Raw genomic sequence first — 26,561 nt, 5'->3', positions numbered from 1 at the left:
CACTTGGTGCTGAACACTCGCCCTGCTTAGTGAGAATAGACCACAGCCCCTAATATTAAGTTAGGAAGTAGTTGGGCAAAAAACAGACTGAGGCGCGCCGTCTGAAGTGAACCTGAGCCACGAGAGGCACATGGCAAAATCCGCCATTGTAGGGGGTTCTCTAAGTGTACTAAACCACATGGAGAACAACTGACCTAAAGCAAAGGAAACTGCACTAATGAGGGAGGAAAAAAACACAAGCACACAAATTAAAAGGGGATAATAAAGTATTAAAGTTCAAGGTAAAAAGTACAACTACTTAACAAACTCAAGAAAGCATGCTGGGCCTTGTGGCTATACGCTATATATTGCTTGAGGGTATGCTCTACTGTATGTTCACATCTGTGGAAATAAGAAAGCTACAAAGCGCTCGGGTGGCACAGTGGTAAAGATGTCTGCCCACCACCGTGGAGGTTGTGGGTTCTAATCCACCGTGGTGCATCTGGCTTTTTCGAGCGTATTTACGAGCACAACTGGCCCGTGCTCGTGGGAGGGAAGCCGGGCAGGGAGGGTGATAATTGTCATTGCACGTATTCCTACAGGCTGGGGTGGCAACTGTCGGCAGGGAGTGTTGGGTGGGACGATGGCTCTACATCCTCCTGGTGGGGGCTCTTCACTGGTAGGTGAGTCAGTAGGATACAACAGCAGTGACAACACACAGTGTGTGGGGAGATTTTTTTTTTTTATATAAGCGCATAGTATCTGTATTGGACTACTATTATGCAGTTGGATTTCTGACATGGTTGACTCCTTTAAGTTAGAGTGTGTGTGTGTGTGTGTGTGTGTGTGTGTGTGCCCACACATTACATTTCAGTACCCTAGGCTATAACACAGCTGAAGATATTGGCCAATTTGGGGGCAAAACACCTTTTTTGGTTGTGAATTCTGCTGTCTCTCCATCCCTAACTATAATGTAGTTAGTCTCATATTATTGGGGGGTGGGAGGATGTGAGAGACAGAGAGATTCATCAACAGAGGAGGGAGAGTTCCGTCATTCAGTGTAAATAATCCACAAATCCACATGACAATGGGTAAGCATTTTACTTCCGTTTCTTAAGTTTCAAAATAAAGGCGCAAATATGTCGCATGGTTTTGACCTTTCAAGAGTTCTAGAAGAAAAGGTGTTGATCCTGGAAGAGAAATGTCTGCAACACAAATATGATGTATTTATCACAAAGTGGCTGCAAATGTGTTATGACAATTACAGCCAAAGGAGTATTTCAAATTGTTGTACTATAGCTCAAAACCCACAGCACTAGGGGATTGTCTATTCACAATGGTTACAAATGTGTTAATAGTTGGTTTCAAATGGATGATGATCACCTTACACGCAGGTTTGTCACAGCTGATTTTATTAAATTTAGGGAAGCTATTCGTTCAAAACAATGAAGTGGAAATTGCTCAGTTAGAATTACATGAACAGATGTATTACACTCACTTGACTGACAGGCTAAAGGCTTTTGTGAACAACACTTCAGTTTCAAGATCTGTTGCCGGCCACAGCAATTTGCTGCATATTGGATACAAACAGATCATGTGCAGTAGCCTCTATCGAAATGTTTAGTCCTCTTTGTTGTTGTTTTTGTCACTGTACATTTTCACATAGTCTACACAGTATGTGAAATGTATCCTCTGCATTTAACCCATCCTAACTATTAGGAGCAGTGTTCTTCAGTAGGTACAACTTTTTTTCTTTTATTTGTTTTTTTTTTTTTTTGGTTGGCTGTTAAATAAGTGATCATCACAAAAACACTTGTCTGTCGGTCAACCTTACTTTTATTTTGAAATATCCAACCGGAAATCAAATACTTAAACTCGTCTGACATGACGCCACCAGTCTGGTGTCGCTGGACAACACACACACACACACACACACACACACACACACAGACCCCACCCATAGGCGGGTCGTCATAGAAGGACGGCTTCTTGCTTCAGGGCTGAGGGCTCTAACAAGCTGCTTGAACTTTTTGCATTCAGAGGGAGAGAGAAAGAGAAGCAGGGAGGGAACATCCTCATATGTGCACTGTGTGACTGCTCACCGACACAAGACAAAAGACTCAGAGTGGAGCACCGTGTTTTTCTTCTGAGCGCCGCTTGGAATTGCCTTTTTATCTGCGGACAAGACGGATCAACTAAAGCTACTATGTGTTTTACAGTTTTGACGCCGCTGTTTGGAGTTCAATCTGACAACTAACATTGTGGAATTCTTACTTGTTTTCGTTGACATCGGAGAAGTTTTCTTTAAAGCGCGTCTGAGGATATTTCGGGGGGTGTTATTGTTGTTTTGACAACGGGTTATGCCCTGCTGCCAGTGACGCGCGTCTCTTTGGACATGTCCGACAAGTCCAGGTAAGTTTGCAGACATAAAGGCGGTGCGGTTATTTTTAATTATTCAACCACAACTAGGATACCCCCCCCCCTCTATAAACTCAAATCACAACTTTTGTATAACTTATTACTACTATTACTAATGAGTATGAAGATTCACTAATTGTGCGCTTTTAAATTTGAGAAGGAACCCTAATCGAGCTTAATTTGACGGTGTCGTTTAAGTTGTCCCAGCGCGTCCGTGACGTTGTGAGCTTGTAGATCAGTTCTTAATGGCAAGCGACAACGTTGTAACCCGCAAAATTGGAATTTAGCGGGTTGGGGCCACCAGAAAAGCCACACCTGACACATCGCAGAGAGTTGTTACCGTGAATATCGATCTCACTGACCCCTGGCCGGCGTGATCGCAGATAAAATGCCGCTTGACGCACCGATGCACAACTTGCGTGACGGCGCCGCGGTTGGTAACCTAGACTATTTTCCAAGTTGGCGGAACGGCACCACGGGCACGGATCATGTTGTATGTATTCGTGTTAGTGACTTTAGTCATTTACCGAATTACCGTAACGGTAAATGAAATGCAGGATAAACGATGCGTTGTGTTTATCTTATAACGGATGTTTTGACTATGTATGTGGCAGTGGCATTCGACTCAATGCGCACAGAGCGCACCATGTTAGATGTTGTGTGGACTGGTGGTCTCTCTAGTCTGTATCCCAATTTCGATAGATCTCTGCCGGTCATCAGGAGTGGATTTTAGATTTATTTGTCGTTTATATGACAACACGCGCTGTATCCTGAGGGTGGCGTAATGTACCACTAGGTTTGTCTACAGTCAGTGTTTACCTCTCTAATAGCCTACATGCGCTGTCCTCCTCGCACTCCACGGAACTTCCCAAACATTTTAGCTCGAGAGTCGAGACCCAAACTAGTGAAAATAGCAGATCTACAAGCTCACATGTAGATCTACTATTTCGACTACTTCTTAAAAGTATTGTCCCCCTCTAATTAATGTTGTTTTTTTTCATTTCGTTTTTTTATGGAATTCTTTGGGAAAACGTTTGAATTCGTTTTTTACTTTTAATTTTTTTTAAATAATAATTAAAAACAGAATGTAGGAAACAAAAAATAAAGAGGTTTTAACTCGCGACCCATAAAAATTGGTCTGCGACCCACAAATGGGTCCCTACCCACTGTTTGGGAAACAGTGGGCTAGAGGAAAGAGTTTAGGCTATTTCCCCTCTGTATTTTAGCCTTTATCGTGAAAACTTAAACAGCGCAGCGACGTTCTTGACTTTTGGATTGGATTATGTTAAAGTTGATCCAGGTTTTCTCTTTTTCCTATCGTAGTTTATGCCTACCACCACAGTAACCTACGCCGCTATAAGCTACCGTCCCTGCGTTAAATTCACCGGTCATCATCATGCGTGCCTGATTTTAATCCAAAGTCTGATTGTGCTCATCATGACTAATGTGCACATTTTAACATGATGTCAACTTGGCAGGATGAGGAAAGAGAAGAGAACCACTATAAAGCGGGTCTGGGCGCATTGCTATTCCTTGCGCAAAGCAGCGGTCTGTCATGTCATAGCACGACAACATGAGAGAAAAACTCAACAAAAACAATGATATATATAATAAAAAGAGAGCACTTATTTAATAAATCAGCACCAGCGCTTGAGACTTTTAACATAGCCCACAGTGAAAACGTAAATCTGCATTGGCTCGTTTCACTAGGTTATGTTTTGTTGTTGCACGGTGGATTTCCATTTGTTGTGGATAAAATAGGAAGTCCACTTGGCCCCTGGGAGCGGGTTAGTGTCGCTGGGTGCAGCGTGTGTGACGCAGTTAGTCTAGCCTACTTACTACTGTCTGCATCCAGGCTGTTTCCCCTTGGAACACATCCTGGAATCACACCAGCAGCCTCCGTCTCAAAACAAGAACAGGGGAAATTAAATTATGGCAATAGATTTGACACAAACTACACATCCTGTAGGCTAGTAGGCTACAGTGATTATGTTCTTTAAATATCGTTGAGAAACTTATCATGTTTTGAGAGCGGGAGATGAACGAATGACAGATGTAGCCATGCCACGCTGTGCGTTCGGATATAAGGCACTGAGCGCAATGGACCAATACAAACCTATACGTGAGTGAGACCAAAACACGCCTCACCCCCATTTTTTTTTCCGCGGACCGCTCGCCCCCAGCGGTCCTTGTATTCTTGTATTTGTTTTACTCAGGATACGGTTAGAAATGAGGTTAGGTTTTGGCACCGTTTTACTGAGGTTACGTTTAGGAATAAGGTTAGGTTAATAGGCATAGTTTACTGAGGTTACGTTTAGGAATTCCAAGTGGCGACTGTTCCGAGGTCGCCGGATTTGCCCCGGGGAGACTGTGTTTTGGGTCGACCACTTTGGTATTGGCGTGCGTGTGACAGTGTGACACCTTCGTGCGACGGAGATGAAGCAGAAGAATCATATCCTATTTAATCAGATTTGGTTAAATATGTGACATGCGCAAAGTCTTGGTCACATTTGCAAATAGGCCTAAATGAATAGGGCTATACGGTATTTAGTCTAATAAAAGTCCAACAGAGTTAAATGAGGCTACACTGAGTGACAATACGGAACCTAACGGTGCCACTCTGTTTGTCCAACAGACCATCCACTCGGTCGGACGGCTCGTCCGCTGTCACAGTGACACTGGGGGAAACTAGAGAAGACACCAAAGTATCAGCAGAAGTCCTCCTTTCCAACAGCCCAACAACAACAGTCGCAGCCGGCGAACCGAGCCGTGGCCACCGCCGGTCGAGGGGACGACAGGGTGACTCGTCGTCGTCGTCGGTCCCATTGTCGCCGTGCCGGGGAGGACTTAACACCGTCACGTCCCCTAACAGTAACAACGGTCTCCTCGGCTTCCAGTCGAGGTCGCCGCTGTTCAGGCGTCTCTCCAGCGGCTACTTCTCGTTCGAAGCAGAGTCGTTGCCGAACTCCCCGCTGTATCCCCCGGTTCAAGTTGAGGACAAGTCCACGCAGACGCCGACACTCTCCAGTCAGCTGGTGACGCACGCCGTGCACCGAATATCCGAGGCGCACAGTGGAGAACAGTGGCGAGGTAATGATCACCACGGTCCTTTTTTTTTTTTTTTTTTACCTCGGAGCCCCAGTTGACAGATTGATGGTTATCGTGGCGTGGGTTTTACGCAATAGGCCAATATGACTAAGAATCGTTCACGCCCGCTTTCCTGAACGTGTGCGCCACAAATGTTTCAGAGAGCACATGTCATATAGGCCAGTGGTTCTCAACCTGTGGGTCGGGACCCCCAGGTGGTTTGCCAAATTGTCAAAAATATAAGAAAGTTATTTTTTGAAAATAGCCACAGTAGGCTAAAAGCTCACTCTGCCAAGCTTGTAAATATGCTATTTTTATCTCTGGAACCGAGTCAAACTAAATGTAATGCCTCAAATCCTACAATTACAAGTGCTTGTCAGTGTGAGGGGTCCCCAGTTCAAATATGATTATTTTGGGGGTGAAAAGGTTGAGAACCACTGATATAGGTTATCCACCACACAGCACACCAGAACAGATCATAGTACCAAATAAGAAACTAGAGTAGGCTACTTGCCAGTTTATGGTTGTGAAATAAGCAAAACCTAGAAGCAGCATAGGGTGGTTTACCCATTTATAATTGAGCACAATCATAGCAACTGAATAGAAGTTGCATGACCCAAGTGCACCTCAGTGGAACAGCTGTTGAGAGAACATTAGGCTACTCATTTGTGTGTGTGTGTGTGTGTGTGTGTGTGTGTGTGTGTGTGTGTGTGTGTGTGTGTGTGTGTGTGTGTGTGTGTGTGTGTGTGTGTGTGTGTGTGTGTGTGTGTGTGTGTGTGCGCGCGCGTATTGTATTCGCTTATTATAGGGTATTAAACACTTTATTGTGCACATACGAGATCTATAGCACCAGAGGAGTTCTATTTTCTTTTTACAAATTTTGTGTCAAGCTGTTTTGTGAAGAACCTGTTTTGTAACAAGTGGTGAATTAATTGTACTCCACTTGCCTTGACTCATCATCTCAAACAGCAGTCAATGTGTTTTGGCTCCTTTATCAGAGGATCTGGATTCAGGATGAAGAATAAAAGTCTTTAGACCAGACACAATGCTTCCTTGGATCCAACTTCTTTCCTTGAATCCTGTTGCTAACTGTGACTCACAGGAAGGAAGAGTTTTATCTTGCCCTCTTTGATTACTTAGCTGTGCAGCATAAGTGTTTGCGCATGCGCGCACACACGTACAGACACAAAGCGCGTATGCGCGTGTGTGCGCCTGCACGGTTAGTGTGCACAAGCATACTATATGCAATCCTGTTGTGTATGTGGGTATGTGTGTGCGCATGAGCCCAAGTTTACTGTTGCAAGTGTGTGTGTGTGTGTGTGTGTGTGTGTGTGTGTGTGTGTGTGTGTGTGTGTGTTTGATTAAATTCATTCTGTATGTGTGAGTTGGGGGATGAGGGCCTCCGTCTTTAGAGTGTTGATGGCCAGTCCGATTCTCGTGTCTCTTTTATTCTGTTTCATTGTAACAGAGGCCTCCGTCAGTCAAAACAGATCTTTTACTCTTGTGTCAGTGCATATACGCACACACACACACACAAGCACACACGCACACACACGCACGCACGTGCAGCATTCATTAAGTAGCAGACATCAGTCAAAAAAAGCCTTTTGTGTGTGTGTGTGTGTGTGTGTGTGTGTGTGTGTGTGTGTGTGTGTGTGTGTGTGTGTGTGTGTGTGTGTGTGTGTGCATGTGCGTGCGCCAGCCAGTCAAAATACCCTTGCAGGTCTTTTGTGGGGTGCAGACAGTGGATACTTCCCCTTTCTTTCACTTGGTTCAGGGGCTGAGCAATGACCAATGATAAGGAAGAGACAGACACACACACACACACACACACACACACACACACACACACACACACACACACACACACACACACACACACACACTCACAAAAGTAATTCCCTCTGTTTCGCTCTTGCATGCAAATGTTACATTTGTATGCTCTCAAGTGTTAAATGAACACTGATGGTTTTACTGTGTGCATGTCTCTCTTTGTCTTTCTGTCTCTCTCACAAACACACAATATGTTTCTTAATGAGGCTGATTAAGATTCAATAACAATCTCAATGTTCAGCATCTCTACATCTCAACGTGTCTATGTTTTTAGCACAGTACTGCACGTGATTATGTGCATATCTACATGCATCTTTGTGTGGTGATTTGTCATGCGATTGTGTCTGCATGCATGTGTATCTCCATATGTGTTTACAGTACATGCATGTGCATTTGGAGTTATCTCTGATGCGTGCCTGTGGTATGCATGAGAATTTGTGTGTGAACACCGGTAGTGGACTGCTTGTTTGTGTGTGTGTGTGCGTGCGTGCGTGCGTGCGTGCGTGTGCGTGCGTGCGTGCGTGCGTGTGTGTGTGTGTGTGTGTGTGTGTGTGTGTGTGTGTGTGTGTATTGTAAGATATGGAGTGAGATAGAGAACATAAGGAGTTTATCTGTTGTTGTTGTTCTGTATCACCCTGATTACTGTTCCTATCACAGCAGAAGAGGAAAACATTATCCTAACATACAAGGAGACGAGGGTGAATCTTTGTAACATATAAATAATAAGCAAATTATTAGTTTCCTAGTGTTCTCATGCACTCAGACACGTGTACAGCTCTATGGTAGGATGGCAATGTCGGTCAGTCAGTTCAAACCACTTTGCTCTGCTTGGGTTGGGTGTAAGGAGCAGCTCTCTTTGTTTTGTGTGTTTAAGCCGATTGTGGAACTATTGCAGTGAAGCTGTCTTGTCTCTGTGTATGTGTCATTCTGTCCACATTGACTCAATACATTTTATCATCATCAAATCACAGCACAAGATCATGAAACTATACTAACACTAAGTAACTCAATATCTCACATACGGTGTAATTTGGAGGGCAAAGGTCAAGAATCTAAATTATTGATGAACACAATGTCATACATAACTTCTGAACCATTAATCGTAGATGGATGAGACTGGTTTGCATGTCAAAGCTTGTCTCAAGCCATTTCACTTATTTGCATAAAGCATCTACTACTAGATGATGATAAGGATGTACACTTGAAACTTAGCTTTTTCATATCCATACAAATCCATTGAAGAACTTTTACCTACTAAAGTTGACATTAATATATTTTTGTCAGAAGTTATATGATACAATTTAGAGTAGTATCACATGAAGTATTGTGATGTTTCGTAAAAGTAATGCAGAGAACACATTTTCAATAAGTGTCCCACTTTACCAATATTCACTATATCCCTTATTTTACTCCACAAAGCTCTCTGTGGTAAACTGTTTTGCCCTAAAAACAGGCAACGACATGTTCTGGCCCCATGTTCTGGGCCTCAATAACACAGGGACCGTTGCGTTGTTATTTCTTTGTTATAACATATTGGCTCCTGACTTCACGGTCATTGTATTAATTGAGTCCCGTCCGCGAGCCTCTGCAGTATACTGTCTCTAATATTGGAGGATGTGAGAAATATTAACCCTAGGTTTCATAACATACATATGCGTTGACATGAGTCATAAGCGGAGTTCACTTTTCTTTGTTACTCATACTGTATGTACTATAACCACACACTTAATACACATGGAATAGGGGACAGCACCCCTTCTTTTTATATTGACTCTAAATCCACATACTAACACGTACACACACACACACACACACACACACACACACACACACACACACACACACACACACACACACACACACACACACACACACACACACACACACACGCTACACAGATCTGCACGGCAAAATGAATACATTCAATTCATTGAAGAAATTCCCATATAACTGTAGGCTACTTGGTCGGGAAACAAGAAGTCCAACTTAACCTGAGACATTGGATGTGTGAAAAAAACATAATTTAACATAAACTTAAAGATATGTTAAAAATGTGTGCTGCCTAAACCACATCACTCCCTCCCTTGACCCTTCTGTTTGATATTGGGCAACTTCAGTCATACTGTAGATGTATGTCTGATGGCGTTAAGTCAACCGCAGTAATGTTGCTTTAGTATGTCCCTTTTTTCTTTTTTAACACATTTTTATTGATTTTATAACATAACTGCATCGACAAAACAAACAACCAAGCAGGCTAACACAAAAACAAATAAAAAGAAAGGGGGGGGGGGGGGGGGGGGAAGAAAATAAGGATGCAAAAATTAAAGATAATTAAGCGTGCGTCATCATACAGTAAATCACGGCTAAACTACTCTCTCTTATATATGCTATATCATGTGTGGTCATATTTGTTGTGTTGCAATTGACCAGTTCTCTTCTAAGGCTTGACCTATGCATTCGCCAAGAATAAAAAGCACGCAGACGCAATGTTTTTGTTGAGCGATGACCGAAACATCGTCATTTCTTGACTGGTTATGCGTGGGAGCTGATAAATTCAATTTGTGACCTGCATTGTAGCCCCTCTCGACCCATAGTTTCAGAAACCAGGAGAAAGTCTTATATCCTCTCTCTTTTTCTACCCCCTCCATGTGGCACTCTACTGTCCATGAAGGGTCAGCCACAGAATGGGATTTGTGCAGCACTTCAGACAGCACTTGAAGACATGCAGGACTTCAACTTGGTCTTCCAGTGGGAGGGCTGTACTAGCAATGCTACCAACATATGTCACATTTGATTAACAGAAGCTTTCTTCGTCCTGTAATTGCAGGCAGCCCTTCCAGTCTGCCCTCTAGCGAAGAAGCCATGGCAGAGGACACGCGAACAGAGATTGAGATAGGACTGGAGCTCCGACGAATGGGAGATCAATTCAACAGCATGCTGTTGCATCGGGTGAGTAATCAAGGTGGATGGGGGAGGGGGGGATTTTTATTTGAAAATCTCTAGTTTTAAATTAAAGGACGACTTCACTCATTTTCAACCTATCGTCATATAATTGGTCTTTACTAATGTTCATTATAATATGGTACAATTTTTGTCTACTTGGTCTGTGTCTCAGAGGAAGGCTGTGGACATTTCAGAAACAGTGACATCATCAATGGGGAATCCAAGCTAATAGAAACTGCAGGCTTTCTCTTCCTGGAAAGTTAGCATGCTATAATGGAAGTCGTTGTTCTTGCGTTAATAAACATGTAAAAAAAAGTAATCTGCCTAATGATGATGTCACTGGTAGACGGGTTTCTGAACTGTCCACAGCCCTCTATGAGACACAGAGTGGAAAGAAATGTTACCATTTTATCATGAGCATTAGTGAGGACCAATTATATGAAGATAGGTTGAAAATGGGTGAAGTAGTCCTTTAACATTGAGGATTTTACTGTGTATCGTCCTCAGTGGAAATAAAAAGAAACAGACTGACTCACTATAGGAGGGTGAACAGCTCATTAAAGCACATCTCAGTGTCAATTCACCACATGACGTTGCTGCTGTTGCAGGAGGCTGCACATTTATTTTCCTCGCACTGATGAGTTCAACATGGTATCACAGCCATTCAGTATCCAGCCACAGTTTATCAACAGGTTGTTAACCCATTAAGACCTGAGGCCGATTCTACAAATGCCTTCTGAATCAGTAGTTCTCACACTTTCAAGATTTTTCAAAAATGTTCAAAAATAGCAGGTATACAAGCTCGTTGCGAGGTCTTAAACAAAAAAATGAAACAAACAAACAAAAAAACTGCAGTACATCTCTCTATATTTATTTCATGTTTTGTTGTTCTTATATGTAGGTTTGAAAAAGCAATAACTTAGGCTTGGACACTTGGGAAATTGGAAGCAGTACTTGTTTTATGCAGTGGGTTACCACTGCATTTGGTTAGCATTGTGTAAAAGTCATATCACCCTCAAGGAGGTGCCCAGCTGGGATTTGAGCATGTTGGTAATGCTGACATTAGCTGCATCACTTTTTAATCACGGTAAAGTACGCCCTGCCAGGTATTATTGCTATAATTGCTTGCATCATTAGACTGAGCTGGTATAGCCTGAAGGTGTATAGCTTGATTCATGGCAGCTGGCAGGGTAGCACTTGTATTGCAGATGGTAGAAAGAAAGAAAGAAAGACAGAGAGAAACACAGAGAAAAAGAGAGTTAATGTAGACAATGTGTTGACAGAACTGTGTGTGTGTGGGGGGGGACGTGCCCGTGTGTGTGTATTTGTCTTAAAAGCCACGTGTGCTAATGTGTTTGTGTTTCAAAATGTTAAATTAAGTGTGTGCGTTTGCGTGCACGGTGCGTGTGCGCGTGTGTGTGCGCGTGTGTGTGCATGTGTGTGTGTTTGTGTGTGTGTGCATTAAGGTCAATAGTAGCCCAGCACTGATTGTATAGCAACAAAAACAAGTTACAAAGTTCAAGAAAGTTTGCACGTGTGTGTTTATACTGTAGAACAATGACGCAGAGAAAGAGGAACACAGAAGCTTGTTCCCTGTTCTCTTGTCAGGTGTGTGTGCGCGCGTGTGTGTGTGTGAGCGCATGTGTACACGCATATGTGTGTTTGTGTGTTTGCAAAGAAACATTACACAGCATTACCCTGTAATAGGAACAGCCTTCCTGTCTGCTATCTGTGTGTGTGTGTGTGTGTGTGTGTGTGTGTGTGTGTGTGTGTGTGTGTGTGTGTGTGTGTGTGTGTGTGTGTGTGTGTGTGTGTGTGTGTGTGTGTGTGTGTGTGTGTGTGTGTGTGTGTGTGTGTGTGTGTGTGTGTGTGTGTGTGTGTGTTTACTGTTGTACTAAGCTAAGTCTGTTGAAGAATGTAAAGGGCATGATTAAGCTCATGAAGGCTAATGAACATTTTATCAATTTATGTGTTAAGAGGTGAACAGCAGACAAACTTTGAGGTTAATTTCAATGCTAATCCAGTTAGGTACAGTATATTATGTTAACAACAGCAGTGCATTTCATTATGTTAAAGCAGAGATGCAGTATGCGATCCACATGGAATATAAATCGGCACACAGCAGCATCGCTTTACTTCCAGTGGGATTAGCCTATATGAAAAGGGTCATAAAGAGAGGCCCCTGTGTGGACACATATTGCCACTCCAGCCTCAAGTACCTGTTGACATGTGAGGTTTAATTGTCTTCATGGCATGAGTTGAGATGTATGCTGGCTCCCTTCAGGGCGTCTTACAAATGGCTCATATCAGCAAACACACGGCTGTGTTGTCCTTTCTCTTTGTCTCTGTCTACCACAAAGACAAACAGTAAAATCTCGAATTTTACTTTTGTCTTTTACTCTCCCTGTTTCTTTGTTTCTCTCCTTCTCCTCTCATCTCTTTTTGCCTCGTCTCTCTCCCTTTCTGTCTGTATCCATTTTTCTGTCTCTCGCTCTCTTCCCCTCTCATTCATATTCTGATGAACATGTGCGTGACAAAACGGTTAAATGTTTAAATATTTTCACAGTGCGTGCGTGATTGTGTCTGTGTTTGTTTTGCTACATCTGTAAATGTGTCTGTAAGTGCGTTATAGAGTAAGTGGACACTGCACTTGCAAATGCGTGCGTGCATGCGCGCGCGTGCGTGTGAATACACAGTCCATGACAGGCTTGATTCATTATGGCTTGGCCCTGTGGTTAGAGCTCTCAGGGAGCAAAGCACAGGGTCTAATTATCCTGCCGCCACGCACACACACACACACACACACACACACACACACACACACACACACACACACACACACACACACACACACACACACACACACACACACACACACACACACACACACACACACGTTGACATGCACTACCCGCATACAAGCACATACTCCCATATACACACACACACACACACACACACACACACACACACACACACACACACACACACACACACAGAACACACATTTACTAAACAGAACACACATTTACTAAACACACACACACACACACACACACACACACACACACACACACACACACACACACACACACACACACACACACACACACACGTTGACATGCACTACCCGCAAGTAAAATACAAGCACATACTCCCATATAAACACACACACACACACACACACACACACACACACACACACACACACACACACACACACACACACACACACACACACACACACACACACACAGAACACACATTTACTAAACACACACACACACACACACACACACAATGTCATGTCACTGTAGGAGGTACAGCTCTTTGTCCTGCAGATAAAAATAACTCGGCAGAACATTCTGGACCTGTGGGTGTCATTGGATAGCTGCTGCCACCTTGTTTTTGTTGTTGGTGGCGCTGTGTGTGTGTGTGTGTGTGTGTGTGTGTGTGTGTGTGTGTGTGTGTGTGTGTGTGTGTGTGTGTGTGTGTGTGTGTGTGTGTGTGTGTGTGTGTGTGTGTGTGTGTGTGTGTGTGTGTGTGTGTGTGTGTGTGTGTGTGTGTGTGTGACTGTGGTGAGTGAGCGAGCGAGCGAGAGAGAGAGAGTGAGTTTAGCCAGGTGAGTTGCAGTGATATTAATGGACTGTGGAAGTACATCACACACTCAGACTCTCGCACCTGTCCAGACCAGCCACTGTCCTTCTAAGCCTCCCTTGATGCCTTGCTCAAGGGCATTTTGAAAGTCATTGTTGACAGAGTTGTGAGTTAGAAAGAGGAGAATGGAGAGAAATTATCCTCTGCTAATTTGCTAGCTGCCAAAGTGGCTTTGCCTTTTAGAGTAGACTACAGGCTTATTTGGACTTCAATCTAGCTTATCGCTTCACGGAAATTATAGATTTTCAACCAAAACAGTTTTCACTTTAAAATCAATTATTTTTGTAGAGTGACAAAGTAAAGCTCAGAATTAAGTCATCAACCACTGTCCTCACAGTAAAATCCTCAGCGTTAATTTAACTTGTGGGGCGTATACAAATGTAACCCAATGGACTATTTATACACTTCAGTTAAATTAACACTGAGGATTTGACTGTGTAGCGTTTGGCTTTTGGTAATGTTTTGACCAGCTGTCTGCCTGTCTGATACAGTAGACAGACAGTAGACAGACAGGCAGGCAGGCAGGCCAGATAGACAAACAAGCAGATGGATAGACAGCCAAAGGCCCAGACACTCTTTTTACGGCGTGGCTCTGCAAGAGGCTAGCCATATGTGAGTGTGTGTGTGTGCGCACATGCACACGCTCGCACGTGTGTGCATGCTCACAATAGGCCACAGTACCACGGAAGTACCTCCACTCATTTTCTTTTTCACAGATGTTTTATAGAATTTGAAATATTTAACTTAAGTTTTATAGTAGAAGTCAATAAGGCTCTGATCATGCTGAATCCTTGCCCAATTTCCTTTTCCTTTCTTCTTCGAATCATTTCACAGCTCATAATCGGCTAATGTGCGTGCTTGTTTAGTGTGAATGGTTCTGTGCACAACACGTGTATGCACGTGTGTTTTGATGTGTTTTGAGTGTTGAGAAACATCACGCTGTATGTTCACATGCGGTTCACAGACACTGTGTGTGTGTGTGCGTTTGTGTGTATGTGTGTGTGAGTGCTATTTTAAGAGACTGCATAGTAAGTTGTGGCGATGGAAATGAAACACATGACCGACCCAGTGAATGCTGACTGAATGTCAACTCTGTTTTCACAAGGTTAGAGGAAGAGAGAGAGAGAGAGTGACAGAGAGACAGGCAGAGGGAGGGAGAGAGAGGACTAGGTAGGAGGGAGGGAGGGAGGAAGAAAGGAAGGAGAGAGTTGAGAAATGGAAAAAGGCAACATGAGCAAGACAATGTGATGATGAAAAGAGGGGGGGAGTAGACAGAGAGATGAATGGGATGAGAGCAGAGACAAGGTATACATGATGATGATGATTATTATGACAGATAGAGACAGGAGAGAGGGAGACAGGGTGACAGTGTAGAGAGAGATGATTCCTTAAGGTGACTAATTAGCGACTATGACTGTCTGTCTGTCTGTCTGTCTGTCTGTCTGTCTGTCTGTCTGTCTGGCGGACTGTCTTAACTGTGTGTGTGTGTGTGTGTGTGTGTGTGTGTGTGTGTGTGTTTGCCCTATATTTGTGAGTGCAGGCTACAGTATGTGCGTGTGTACAGAGTCTACAGACATGCATATTGCATAACTACGGTGTGCATGTAACTGTGTATATGTACAGTCTTGTTTGTGTGTGTGTGTGTGTGTGTGTGTGTGTGTGTGTGTGTGTGTGTGTGTGTGTGTGTGTGTGTGTGTGTGTGTGTGTGTGTGTGTGTGTGTGTGTGTGTGCATGCGTGCTTATGATCCTGAGGTATAAGTGTTTGAGAAATTGTTGAGAAGTTTCTCAGTAAGGCCACTGTGTTGTAACTTAATCTAAATCAGTGGTTTACATGGGTTTTTTATGTGTAGTGAAATTTCAATGACCATGAGGCCCACAAAACCAACTGTATAATCTGTAAAATGGATGATTGATGATCTAAATGTTACACTGTTTTGACATTCAGGGTTGGAGCTAAAGGACTTTGAACACAAGCCTAGTGGGCCTAATTGTTGTCATTGTTTTTGGCTGGACCGCAACAGTGGTACCCAGCCCTACACATGTGAATATGATTGACTTACTGAGTCCGTCAGTCATTCACTGATTGATGAAGTTACACCATTGGTCAGCCAGTTGGCCTAACAACACACTAACCAATCGCAAAGCAATCTTTCCTCCAGGCTATGGGGTGTAGTCTATCCTAATGTGTTTGATTTGCTGCCTTGGCCTGTCATCAGGTGTTGTGCTGTGGTTTTAGCCACTCTTGCCTTAACTACTATGCTACTGCTTCTTGCAGCGGGTCCACGGTCGGAACATAAGGTTAGTCGCCATGCCAAAGTGGGAACATTTAAAATGTCCAAATAGATCATTGCATGTAAATCTAACGTAAACAAAGGAGATGACGCAAGGATATGATGTCATAAGAAAAATCCTCTTGCACACTATGATGTGGCAGACAAAAAAAAACTCTTTCTTCACCCTGGAAGGAGTTTTCCAACAAGTTTTTTGCGATCCCAGATTTACTACATCGCACAAGTCATGCTGTGTACGTTTTGCTATACTGGTGGGCAATGCACAAGAAACCATGCGCTGACAAATCAGGATGGCAATCTACGTTGATTGTCACACTGTTTGATATCTTACCAGATGCAAGTCTGTCTACTTCCCACATTTTAGAGAAGAACTAACGGAGGATATCAGCAAGTCCCCTTATCCCCATCCACTGACATATCAGTGAACAATGAACCCGTGGAAATGGGGCTTGACATTATTTGCTCGTTGCTATAGGCTACTGTAATGCCCTAATTCTAAGTAATAGAGGCCCACCCTTTATACCACCGTGGTCCGGCAAGACAAGATGACCGTGGTCATCTTGTCTTGTTTTCTGTTGGTTGCCATTCAAATTCAGGTAAGTGATTGTTTTGCACCGTCCCAAACTGCAACATACCTATTTGCAAGGGATTTGCTTTTAACTCCTTTTTGGGCAGGGAAAGTGAAACCCTGCCAACAACTGAGCTGTTCTTGAATAAAGCACTTAAACCCCAATTTGCTTCAATTGAGCTGCTTAGTGGCCCAAACTAGCACACTGTGACTGTACTGTGCCTCCTCTGGCATGCAGTGCCGCTTTAGACTCCACAGGGGCCCTACGCAGGATACGGGACACATCTCGCATGTGTCCCTCGCCCGGGTTTCCCACGGATAAAGTTACTTTTTTTGTTACTTTATTTCGGTTTTAGTGTGCTGCGCAGCCTGCGCTGATTTGAACGCAGTAATGCACGTTATTTTCTGCTGAAGGGAGGGGGCGGAGAGGGGGCCTCTTTGATCGGCGGGTAGGCGGGGCCCCACGCAACCTGCGTAGTGTGCGTGTAGGGAGAAGCGGCCCTGCTGCCATGGGTCAATTTATGCCATCAGTTTGAAACAGGGTCCTAAAAGTCCTCTAAAAATACTCAGGAAAGCACTTTGTCAGATGAATTATGTTTTTTATTACAAAACATCTCTCTTTGCCAAATTCTCTACATCGAATACCCAGCTATTGATTAATCAATCAGTAAGCTGAAGTTGTACTAATGAAATAACCTTAAGCAATCTGCCTCTCATTTTCTCTACATCTGAGTTAATTCAGCCCACAGACTTTAGATTGTCTGTCAATCAACTCATTACTGTGGTTCTTGAGGTAAACAAAGTACAGGGAAACTGCGCCAGAATTTATAAAGCCCCAAGCCCTAATTTAAGAGATATTCCACATTTTACTTGCGTGAGCCGTATTACACAGTACAGTAAATCATTATTGCTATGACTTGAAGTATGGTACGGATGCTAATATTCTATTCACTCAGTTCAAATTAACATCACAGTTAATCTACATTTATTGCAGACCTGTTCAGTATAACAGTGATAGTATTAACGGTGAGCTAATGGCTCTAACTATGAATGTCTGTAGAGACTGGAAGTAGTGTACTGTATGCTGACAAGGTTTGCAAATGTACAGTAATACCTCCAGAGTTGGAGATGAGATGAGCATTTCCATTGAGCCACACAAGGAATGGAAACCTTAATCCTTCTAATCCAGGCAATGTGATTGCCATTAAGAGATTAACATTAAAAGTGGTAGATAGTTTTACATTTGGGTTTCATATCTTACATCCCAAGGATCTTGTCAAATAATTGAAAACTGCCTTAAATCGACTCTGTGGTTATTTACTTTAACTTTGTAGCTATGTCGATGGAAACGATTGAGTCAGTTATCCAGTAACTACTGCTGCCTAGCTGACTCCATTCGTTAACATTAGCGTCGCTAACCCACTGTGATACACAAGACTACATAGTTTTCCGACTCTGTGCTCTCTGCCAGATTGTGGTTCAGCGAAGGGTTAATTGGTCTTCCCCTCACCTGTTTCCGCCTCAGGCGTTTGGGGTGGCTGTGGTTTCTGGCTCGTTTATCGAATAAAACCACACAGCTTTGATATTCCTCTCACACTCTTCCATATAGATCCTGTTTGTCAGAGGAGAAGCTCACCCTGAGGCAAGAGGCTTGTTCTATGGTTATAACTATGGCAGCATGGCAGCATTGTTTAGTCTGCCGGCCCAGTCTGCCAGTATTTCAACAGTTACATTTAAAAACAAGATATCAATCCACCATTTGAAAAAGGTGTTCCTTATACTGTATTAATTTACGTTTAAATAAAAGCACATAGCAGTTCTTTGACATACTGACACTTGTTTATCTTAAAAGAAAATCTTGATGCATTTAAAAACGTCAGCAAAAGATGTGTTTTTGCATAGCTACTGTATTGCACTTTGTCAGGTATAGAACTGAAGTAATCTACCATCTAAAGAGATCTCAGCAGCCTCACCTATCCTCCACTCCACTCCTCCTGCTGCAAAGACTTTTCACCTCCCTAACACCCCCCACCCCCCACCCCTGTTTGACTCAGGAACAGGAACCAAGTTTTATGGCAGTAGCATTTCCTCAGGGCTGAGGTTGAGCACACGTCGACCCAGGGGAAATGCCCCGTCGCCCCTGTTGCCCAGCCAGTGCTCTTATCTGTGAGAAGCGGCTGCTTAGGCCATGGAGCAAAGCCAGGCCGCAGGGCCAAGTATACCACCTGTTTGAGTCAACACCATGCCAAGAGGCTTGTAATGATTTGTGAGGAGAGGGAGCACACTTGGAGAGGGCCACAATAGACCGAGTAACTGAGCTGAGGTATATGAAGAGGAGGGAGGGACGGACGCAGACAGCAATTACTGAGCTGAGTTGTAGCATGGAGGGTGGGGAGGAGGATGGGAGTGAGAGGGAGGGAGGGAAAAGTGACATGGAATATAATAGAATATTTGTATTGGCATCATTTAAAAGTACAAAGTGCAACCATTAAAAACACCAAAACGGATAAAATCACAAAAAAGACGACGCTTGTTTACATTGTGTTCCAGTAATCGACACCAAACAGACTAGACAAACATCAGTGCAAAAACTAGAATAACGCGCTGAGACAGGTCCACAATAGCACCAATTACTAACCTCTGGCCAAGAGCGGTGATGTAATCAAGTGTCTCAGGCCTAAACAATACGAACACTTTGTCATTAATCTCATTCAATCATCTTACATTATTTACTTATTTATGAACTAGCTCCTTGACTACAGTAGTCAGCCGACCTTGCTGCCTGACTTGAAAAACAAAGGTTCCAAGAGCAGCACAATAAAATCCGGAGTGTCAATTTAAACTCTGTAGTAACTAGCTTATCTTTGTCTCAATTTGTCTGTTGCAAAATGCTGCCAAATAAAAAAGCTGTGTGTGCGAGAACAACACACACACACACACACACACACACACACACACACACACACACACACACACACACACACACACACACACACACACACACACACACACACACACACACCTACCCACACACACACACACACACACACACACACACACACACACACACACACACACACACACACACACACACACACACACACACACACACACACACACACACACACACACACACACACACACACACACACACACACACACACACACACACACACACACACACACACACACACACACACACACAAACCTGGACAGAGAGAAGAGAGGGAGGTGTGGCAGTATGTTATGAACAACACGTACCTGCTTCCCTTGTTTGTACATGCAAAGTGTGTGTACTGTGTAGGAGTATTTACTTCAAGGCTCTTAAGGGCCAAATCGTATAGAAGGGGTTTTGTAAGTCTGTCTTACTGTTTGTACGTGACTAATCTAGCAAACACATGTATGTTCCGATCAAATGTTTTGTGCATGCTGCCAAAGTACACATGACCCGTCTTGTTTTGAGGGTTTCAAGTTGAAGGTTGGGGATACATGTCCCATGTACTATAAGTTGTCTAATATGTGTCTGTTTCCTTGTGTCTCCTCTCGTCTCTCACAGACACGGGAAGACCACCCACCACCGCACCAGGAGCCCACCCTCCTGCTATGCATGGGGATACTGCTTCTTCTGATTACGCGACTATTATACTCGCAGGGGATTACGGACAACAACGTGGACCAATCACAAATCTAGCCTTTGGGAAAACCCAGCAGACGTAGCATCACTCCTCTGTAAATACATATGTAAATATGCTCCTGTACATTATTGGATCGCTGTTTGCTTGTCACTACCTGCGGACCTATCACATCTTCAACTTAATGATGCTTTTTCAGGACTTCAATTTGACCGTCCTTCCTCCATGCCTCAGACTCCAACAGGAAACATAATTTTGGCAATTGTTTTTATCTCCAGTTATGAACAAATAACTGTTAATTATGGATTCATTGAGATCTCTCCAACAACGCTTGGATAATTTCTTCAGTTTTTTCCTGTGTTGATTCTGAGCCCAAAGGAAACCACCAAAGAAAGGAGTGGAACACCGGAATGGTCCTTTCCGGTCCGCTCTGCTCTTGTGCAGGGATGATGATGTCATCTGATGATGACATACTTGGAGGAGGGTGAAGTTCTTGAATTGTGCCTTGTACAAAATATGTCTTTACAACTTTTTTCTCTTATGTATACATATTGTTTACTTATTCTTTTTTTCTTTTTACGTTTATTTATATGTAGTTTGTACGTTTCTGTATCCCGATAAGTCAGTATGTGTTTCCAACAGAGTGAGTAATGGGGCAGATCAAAGGTTGCGTTAACATTTTCAAGTGGTCCACAAAATAAGCATACTGTAGTTAGCATTCTTCTCTGGGAACCCAGACTCATGAGAGCATGTCACAATTTATTTTACTTGACGACCAAAAAGCAACAGGCCTGTGGCACATTTTAGACCCTCAAACCACAGTTTGAGAAACCTTAGAGCCCACATGGCATCCCACATCTTCTGGTCTCCGTTATGTCTCATTCCTGCTATACATTATACCACCACAGGGACTCTGGGATAGATTTAAGGATCAGAGGTCATTGTCATTGCAGCCAAGTATAATTTTGAGCACACTTTGGATGAAATTTCATGAAAACATTCTGAAGAACAAATTTCCGTGACATTTCCAAAATGTTTTGAGTGTCATATTATTATTATTATTATTATTATTATTATTATTATTATTATTATATATTTTTTAATTTCCCTGACTCTAAATGATCCCAAAGGGCTACACTGTCAAGAAAGAAACAGCTGCAAAACAAGAAAGCAGACAGCTTTGCTCAATGATGATATAGTGGTTTAGAAACCACATGCACCGTTGCTGGCCTAGGATCAAATCCAGCCAATGGCTTCCCTCCTGTGCCTCCTCTATTCTGCCTGCCTTTCAACTTTCCTACGGTTTACCTCGATAGAGAAAATGTGTGTTATTCCTAAATCCCCCTTAATAGATTTTACTGCCTTGGTTTGATTCAATTTCAGCCTGACAGCTCTTGGCCCAATTACACCAGTCAATAACTCCAACCCTTCCACAATGATGAAATACCTCTGTGTGCTACTGAAAACACCAGAGCCAAGATTCAATGGTGCAAGAATGCACGTGGGTTATTCCTGCCAGTAAAAGTCAAACACCAGTAAACGTTTTTTTCTTTTTTTTGCTCATCTTTTAAGTCACGTTAAGTTGGTGGTGCATTGTGTCCTGCAGTGAAAATAGCAGATCTACAAGCTCACAACACATTGTGCTGCAACATGTTTGCAGCTTGCAGATCAGCTGTTGTTGGTGTGAGACACTGACAGACAACTAAGCAAAAGTCAGGTGTTAAAGTCCAGGAACTATCCAATGAATTCCAGTGATGTGTTCATGTTTTAAGTTACTGAATAGTTATAGTTATAGTTCCAATAGAATCTATGTAACCATTAATAACAATGGTAGGCTGGAACTCATTGGTATTTTCAGTATTATTATCAACCTGTTGGCCATTGGCAAGTAGGAAACATGGAGTTAAGCAATAGGAAAGCCCAAAACAATTAAATGATTGATGTGAATACGCAACTGGCTTACTTTTGTATATCAACACTTGTGCACTTTTCTCAAAATAAGTAAAACAAACTAGCTTTACTTTTGTATATTAAATCTTTTTTTTTTACTCGGATATTGAGGTACATTATCAAATTGTACTGTACTAGGCTACTAGCCTCCTTAGCATTATCAACTGTAGTTTCCAATTTGTAATGCAAATTGGCAGAGTTTGTGTTGTTGACAAGGTCTTGTTATCCTTTTATTACCATCATGACTGTGTCCCAGCCAAGTCTGCTCACTGCTGCCAGATCATTAAACAATCATAGAAGGTTTTCTGGAAAACAACCAAGCCCTGAGAGCCCTGTAGGGAAACGTTGTCATTGGAGCGCTAAACCCCGGCTTAATCAGCTAGCAGCATATAGGATACATTTTTGCTTGACTTGCTGATAGTAACAAACATATTGAATTGAATTCAGTATGTTCAAGCCTATTGTTTACAAATATTCTGATTGTCACTATAGGTAACTATTAGGACCAACATATTTTCTAGCTACCTGGCACCCCAATCAAGTGCAACTACAGAATAAGCTACAGGTACAAGATTACTAGCATTAAGCCTTATACTTTGGTGAATAAATTAAGCATTACAAGTCACCAATAAATGTATGAGTCAGAAATGTTGTCAATGGCTGACTAGGAGTGAGAGTGGAGGACTAAAACCAAAATATTTAAATTGTGGCATGCTTTATGCTAATCAAGGAAAACATCAACCCCTAAGTAAAATCGGATATGAAAAAATAACTTTGGTGGAAAAGCCACAAAATACCCAACACCATACTTTACTCTTTCTATAAGTTCTCAAAGACATTTTTGCTGTGATATTTTGTTTATTCAGTTCCTCCTTTTGTTTTGAGCAAAGGTTGCAATCCTAGAGTGAAGAACAAAAATTTAAACTGAAAGTGATTTGGCGAATGCCAATTCCCATGCACATTGCAATTGCTGGCACATTCATTTTTGTCACAAATGGCCCTGTTGGAAACCGAAACTTTATCACTGGCTGTGTTCATCCCATATATCACCAATTGAGCTACTCAAGGAATTAAACCACTAATTGTGGCTGTTTGTGCCATAAATAACCACTGAGCCACATAGGACCTCAAGTAAAAATGAACGATAAAAGTGATATGTTTTGGCCAAAGAGATTTGTAAAAGAGTATTGTTGGAGATATTCTTTATTGTGTGTATTGAAATTATCAATCAAAATGATCTACTATTAAAATCAAATGTCTTGCCTGACAAGATTAGTCAATGGCAAAAGTTATTTCAAACGATTACCAAGCGTCAATGTGTACAATATGGTTCGGGATTTTGATTCTTAAAAGTATCTGTAACCACAATTCAGTCAACTAGTCTATATACAGTATGAATTTATGTTTTATTATGTTGTAAAAGAGACTGAATGAGACTAAATGAACTGCATGCTCTCCCTGGGAGCATTGAAGCAATGTAATATTCTACAGTACATTTTCTGGATAGATATATAGATAATAATAAAACTAAAAGTGTGCACATCGATGTTGTCCACATCTCAAATGGTAATGCCACACCCCACATAGACCGTTTGATGACCATGAAAATGAAATAACAGCTGATGTTGGTATTATAATGTCTGCAATTGACAATGTTTATCATTATTCAGGCTGGTATTTCTTTGAAACAAATTTGCATTCCAATTCCTCTGCTGTGTCATTTCAAATATCACTCTGCTACCGTTTATTTCTGCTGGTGTGTCAACTGAAACCTAAAACCTCATATCAAAGTACTGTATTATAGCTGTAAAGACAGAAGGAAATAGCATAGCACGGCAGGGAGGAAACTGAAAGACATCTTCTGAAACTGGCAATGTGCTTATTCACAGCCAGTGAGAGTTTTGGCATTACAGAGATACAGAAAAATAACAATGATTCCCTGGTAATTTCATGTCATTATATATAGGTTATATCATTGACAATTTATTACTTGCTTCACACTCGTGCATAGTACAATCTGAACTGTTAATTTCATGTGTAAAATGATTGTTTACACTGTTGGAGTTAAATGAACGCTCTGGATTTAGCTGTGCATAGCAACACATATTCAACTCTCATCGTCATTTCTGATGCATCGGAGATACTTTTTCACAGATCTTCCCTATTAAATGGCTTGTAATTTGGTTAATATACAACCTGGTTATTATTGAAAAGTATTAATTGTGATTGACAGACCATGGTGGGTGCCCCCACCACTCAGTTGTAATTTACCATATTCCGATAGCGGCCATTTTGCTCATACTTCATACGGTATAAAGTAAGAGCAGTTAGAGTACGAAGAGCAAAATGGCTTTCATCATGAATATGGTCAATTGAGGCTGTAGATCATAGCATTAACGGAACCGTCTCTTGATCATTCCATGTGTCATTTCACCAGGGCATTACAGTATGTTTATGGGTTTCCATCCACATGTTTTTGTGCCAAATTTTATATTGTGCATTGGAAAAGGCTGAGATAAATGTCATACTGTTCGCTTGTTGAGGTAAAAGAGGTTCCCTTGACAATAAAACAATGCGATAAATAGCAATTGAAATGCATTTGTTGAATAAATAATGGCATAGCAATGTTTCCTTTGTCATATTGTTAAACACCAGTAATCAGCTCTTGAAATACTTTTTTAATATGTTTTCTGACATAGGTACAGTCTACCTTCACTTGGTCTATTTATTTGCCTTTGCCCAGCTGATGGAAACATGCCTAATTTGAATTTGTATTATTTCATTTCAATACTGCCTGACATTTCCTTGATACAGTAGTTTAATGGAAACATATTGTGATTCATTTATTCTCAAAGTGTTGTGGAAGAGCAGCTCACCTCCTCCGATCCTTTCAGGAAGGGATGTCATGTAGTGGCTCCAATCAGCTTCCCTCTCCGTGACAGTGTTACTATATTTTCCCTTTTTGTACAAGCAAAAAAGGACAAATAGAAACTAGTTTGGTTTAGAGGTGAGGATTGCAAGGAGCAACAATAAATACCAACATGAACATGGGACACTCAGGTATGGTCTGGTTCTGTGCAAAACATAACCCACCTATTCATGGCAAAAAATAGCATCAAATAGCTAGGCATTCATAAGGGCTTACATTCTGGAATGGTCGCATTGCTCTTTGTGGGGTGGGGGGGGGGGGGGGGGGGGGGGGGGGGGGATAATACTGTACCCAAAATTAATTTGTTGGAGGCCATTTTGTGCTGAGCGGAGAGAAACAGAAACTAATCTCAAATGACCCAGTGTGTTTGTAGCAGAACTTTGTTCAATATTTGTCATTATTTGTATTTGTTGTCTCTTTTTTTATTCTGCACTGAAACTATTGTGATTATTGTGTAAATACTGTAAACAAATTAATAAAAGCTTTTTTTCACCTTTTCAAATAAAGGGCCTTTAGAGATTTCTTCACTGTCTACGTGTATGTACTAATAAGTAACATGTAATTGGTTGCATGCATACATGTATATACTAGGCATATTTGCTTCAGCATACAGAGAAAATTCAGAGATTCAGAGATTATAACAACATGTTAAAACAATATAACCTATGACAGAAATATACACAAACCTTTCAACTTATGGCATGTGATGTGAGTAAGTAATTTTACACCTCTGTTTGTGTAGTCTGCACATGCCTTGACTTCACTGTATGTATCAGTGTTTCTCAACCCCTTTTAGGCCAGTGCCCCCTATCCAATATCCAGGTCCCTTACCACCACCCCCCCCCACACACACACACACACACACACACAGCCACAATTAAAATGTAAGCTTTATTTTATTGTGTATCGTATTGCTTATATACTTTAGATGATCCCTAATCGATTTCCAAATATCAGATTTTGCATTAAACTGGACTGTTAGTATGTGATTATTATGTAATTATTAGCCTACTTCTCAGTGAGAGAAAAATCAGCATCATATCATGTCATTATCATGTATTATGTATTATGGTTAGTCATGGTCAGTATCATGGTCAGTATCATGTCAGTATCATGGTCAGTGTCATGTCAGTATCATGGTCAGTGTCATGGTCAGTGTCATGGTCAGTGTCATGTCAGTATCATGTCAGTATCATGGTCAGTATCATGGTCAGTGTCATGTCAGTATCATGGTCAGTATCATGTCAGCATCATGTCAGTATCATGGTCAGTAT

General features: G+C 42.0%; 1 protein-coding gene and 1 long non-coding RNA gene across 2 annotated transcripts in view; one reads left to right on the top strand and one right to left on the bottom strand.

The window, feature by feature from the left end:
* Positions 1-1,991: 1,991 nt before the first annotated feature.
* bcl2l11 (BCL2 like 11) lies at positions 1,992-25,514 on the top strand. The gene is made up of 4 exons (XM_084076912.1): positions 1,992-2,391; positions 5,033-5,487; positions 10,145-10,266; positions 20,333-25,514. Exons 1-4 carry the CDS (start codon positions 2,375-2,377, stop codon positions 20,465-20,467), a joined length of 729 nt encoding a protein of 242 aa, XP_083933038.1. The 5' UTR covers positions 1,992-2,374; the 3' UTR covers positions 20,468-25,514.
* LOC311059207 overlaps positions 25,246-26,561 on the bottom strand; it is a 115,777-nt gene continuing 114,461 nt past the window's right edge. Inside the window, exon 4 of the long non-coding RNA XR_014602138.1 lies at positions 25,246-25,316. This is a non-coding gene — a long non-coding RNA (uncharacterized lncRNA). The remainder of the gene's footprint in view (positions 25,317-26,561) is intronic.

The sequence above is a fragment of the Gymnoscopelus microlampas genome (assembly GCF_963454915.1).
Source record: "Gymnoscopelus microlampas genome assembly, chromosome: 13".
Classification (NCBI taxonomy): Eukaryota; Metazoa; Chordata; class Actinopteri; order Myctophiformes; family Myctophidae; genus Gymnoscopelus; species Gymnoscopelus microlampas.
The sequence above is the reverse complement of the archived record's forward strand: the minus strand, read 5'-3'. Positions and strand labels throughout refer to the sequence as shown.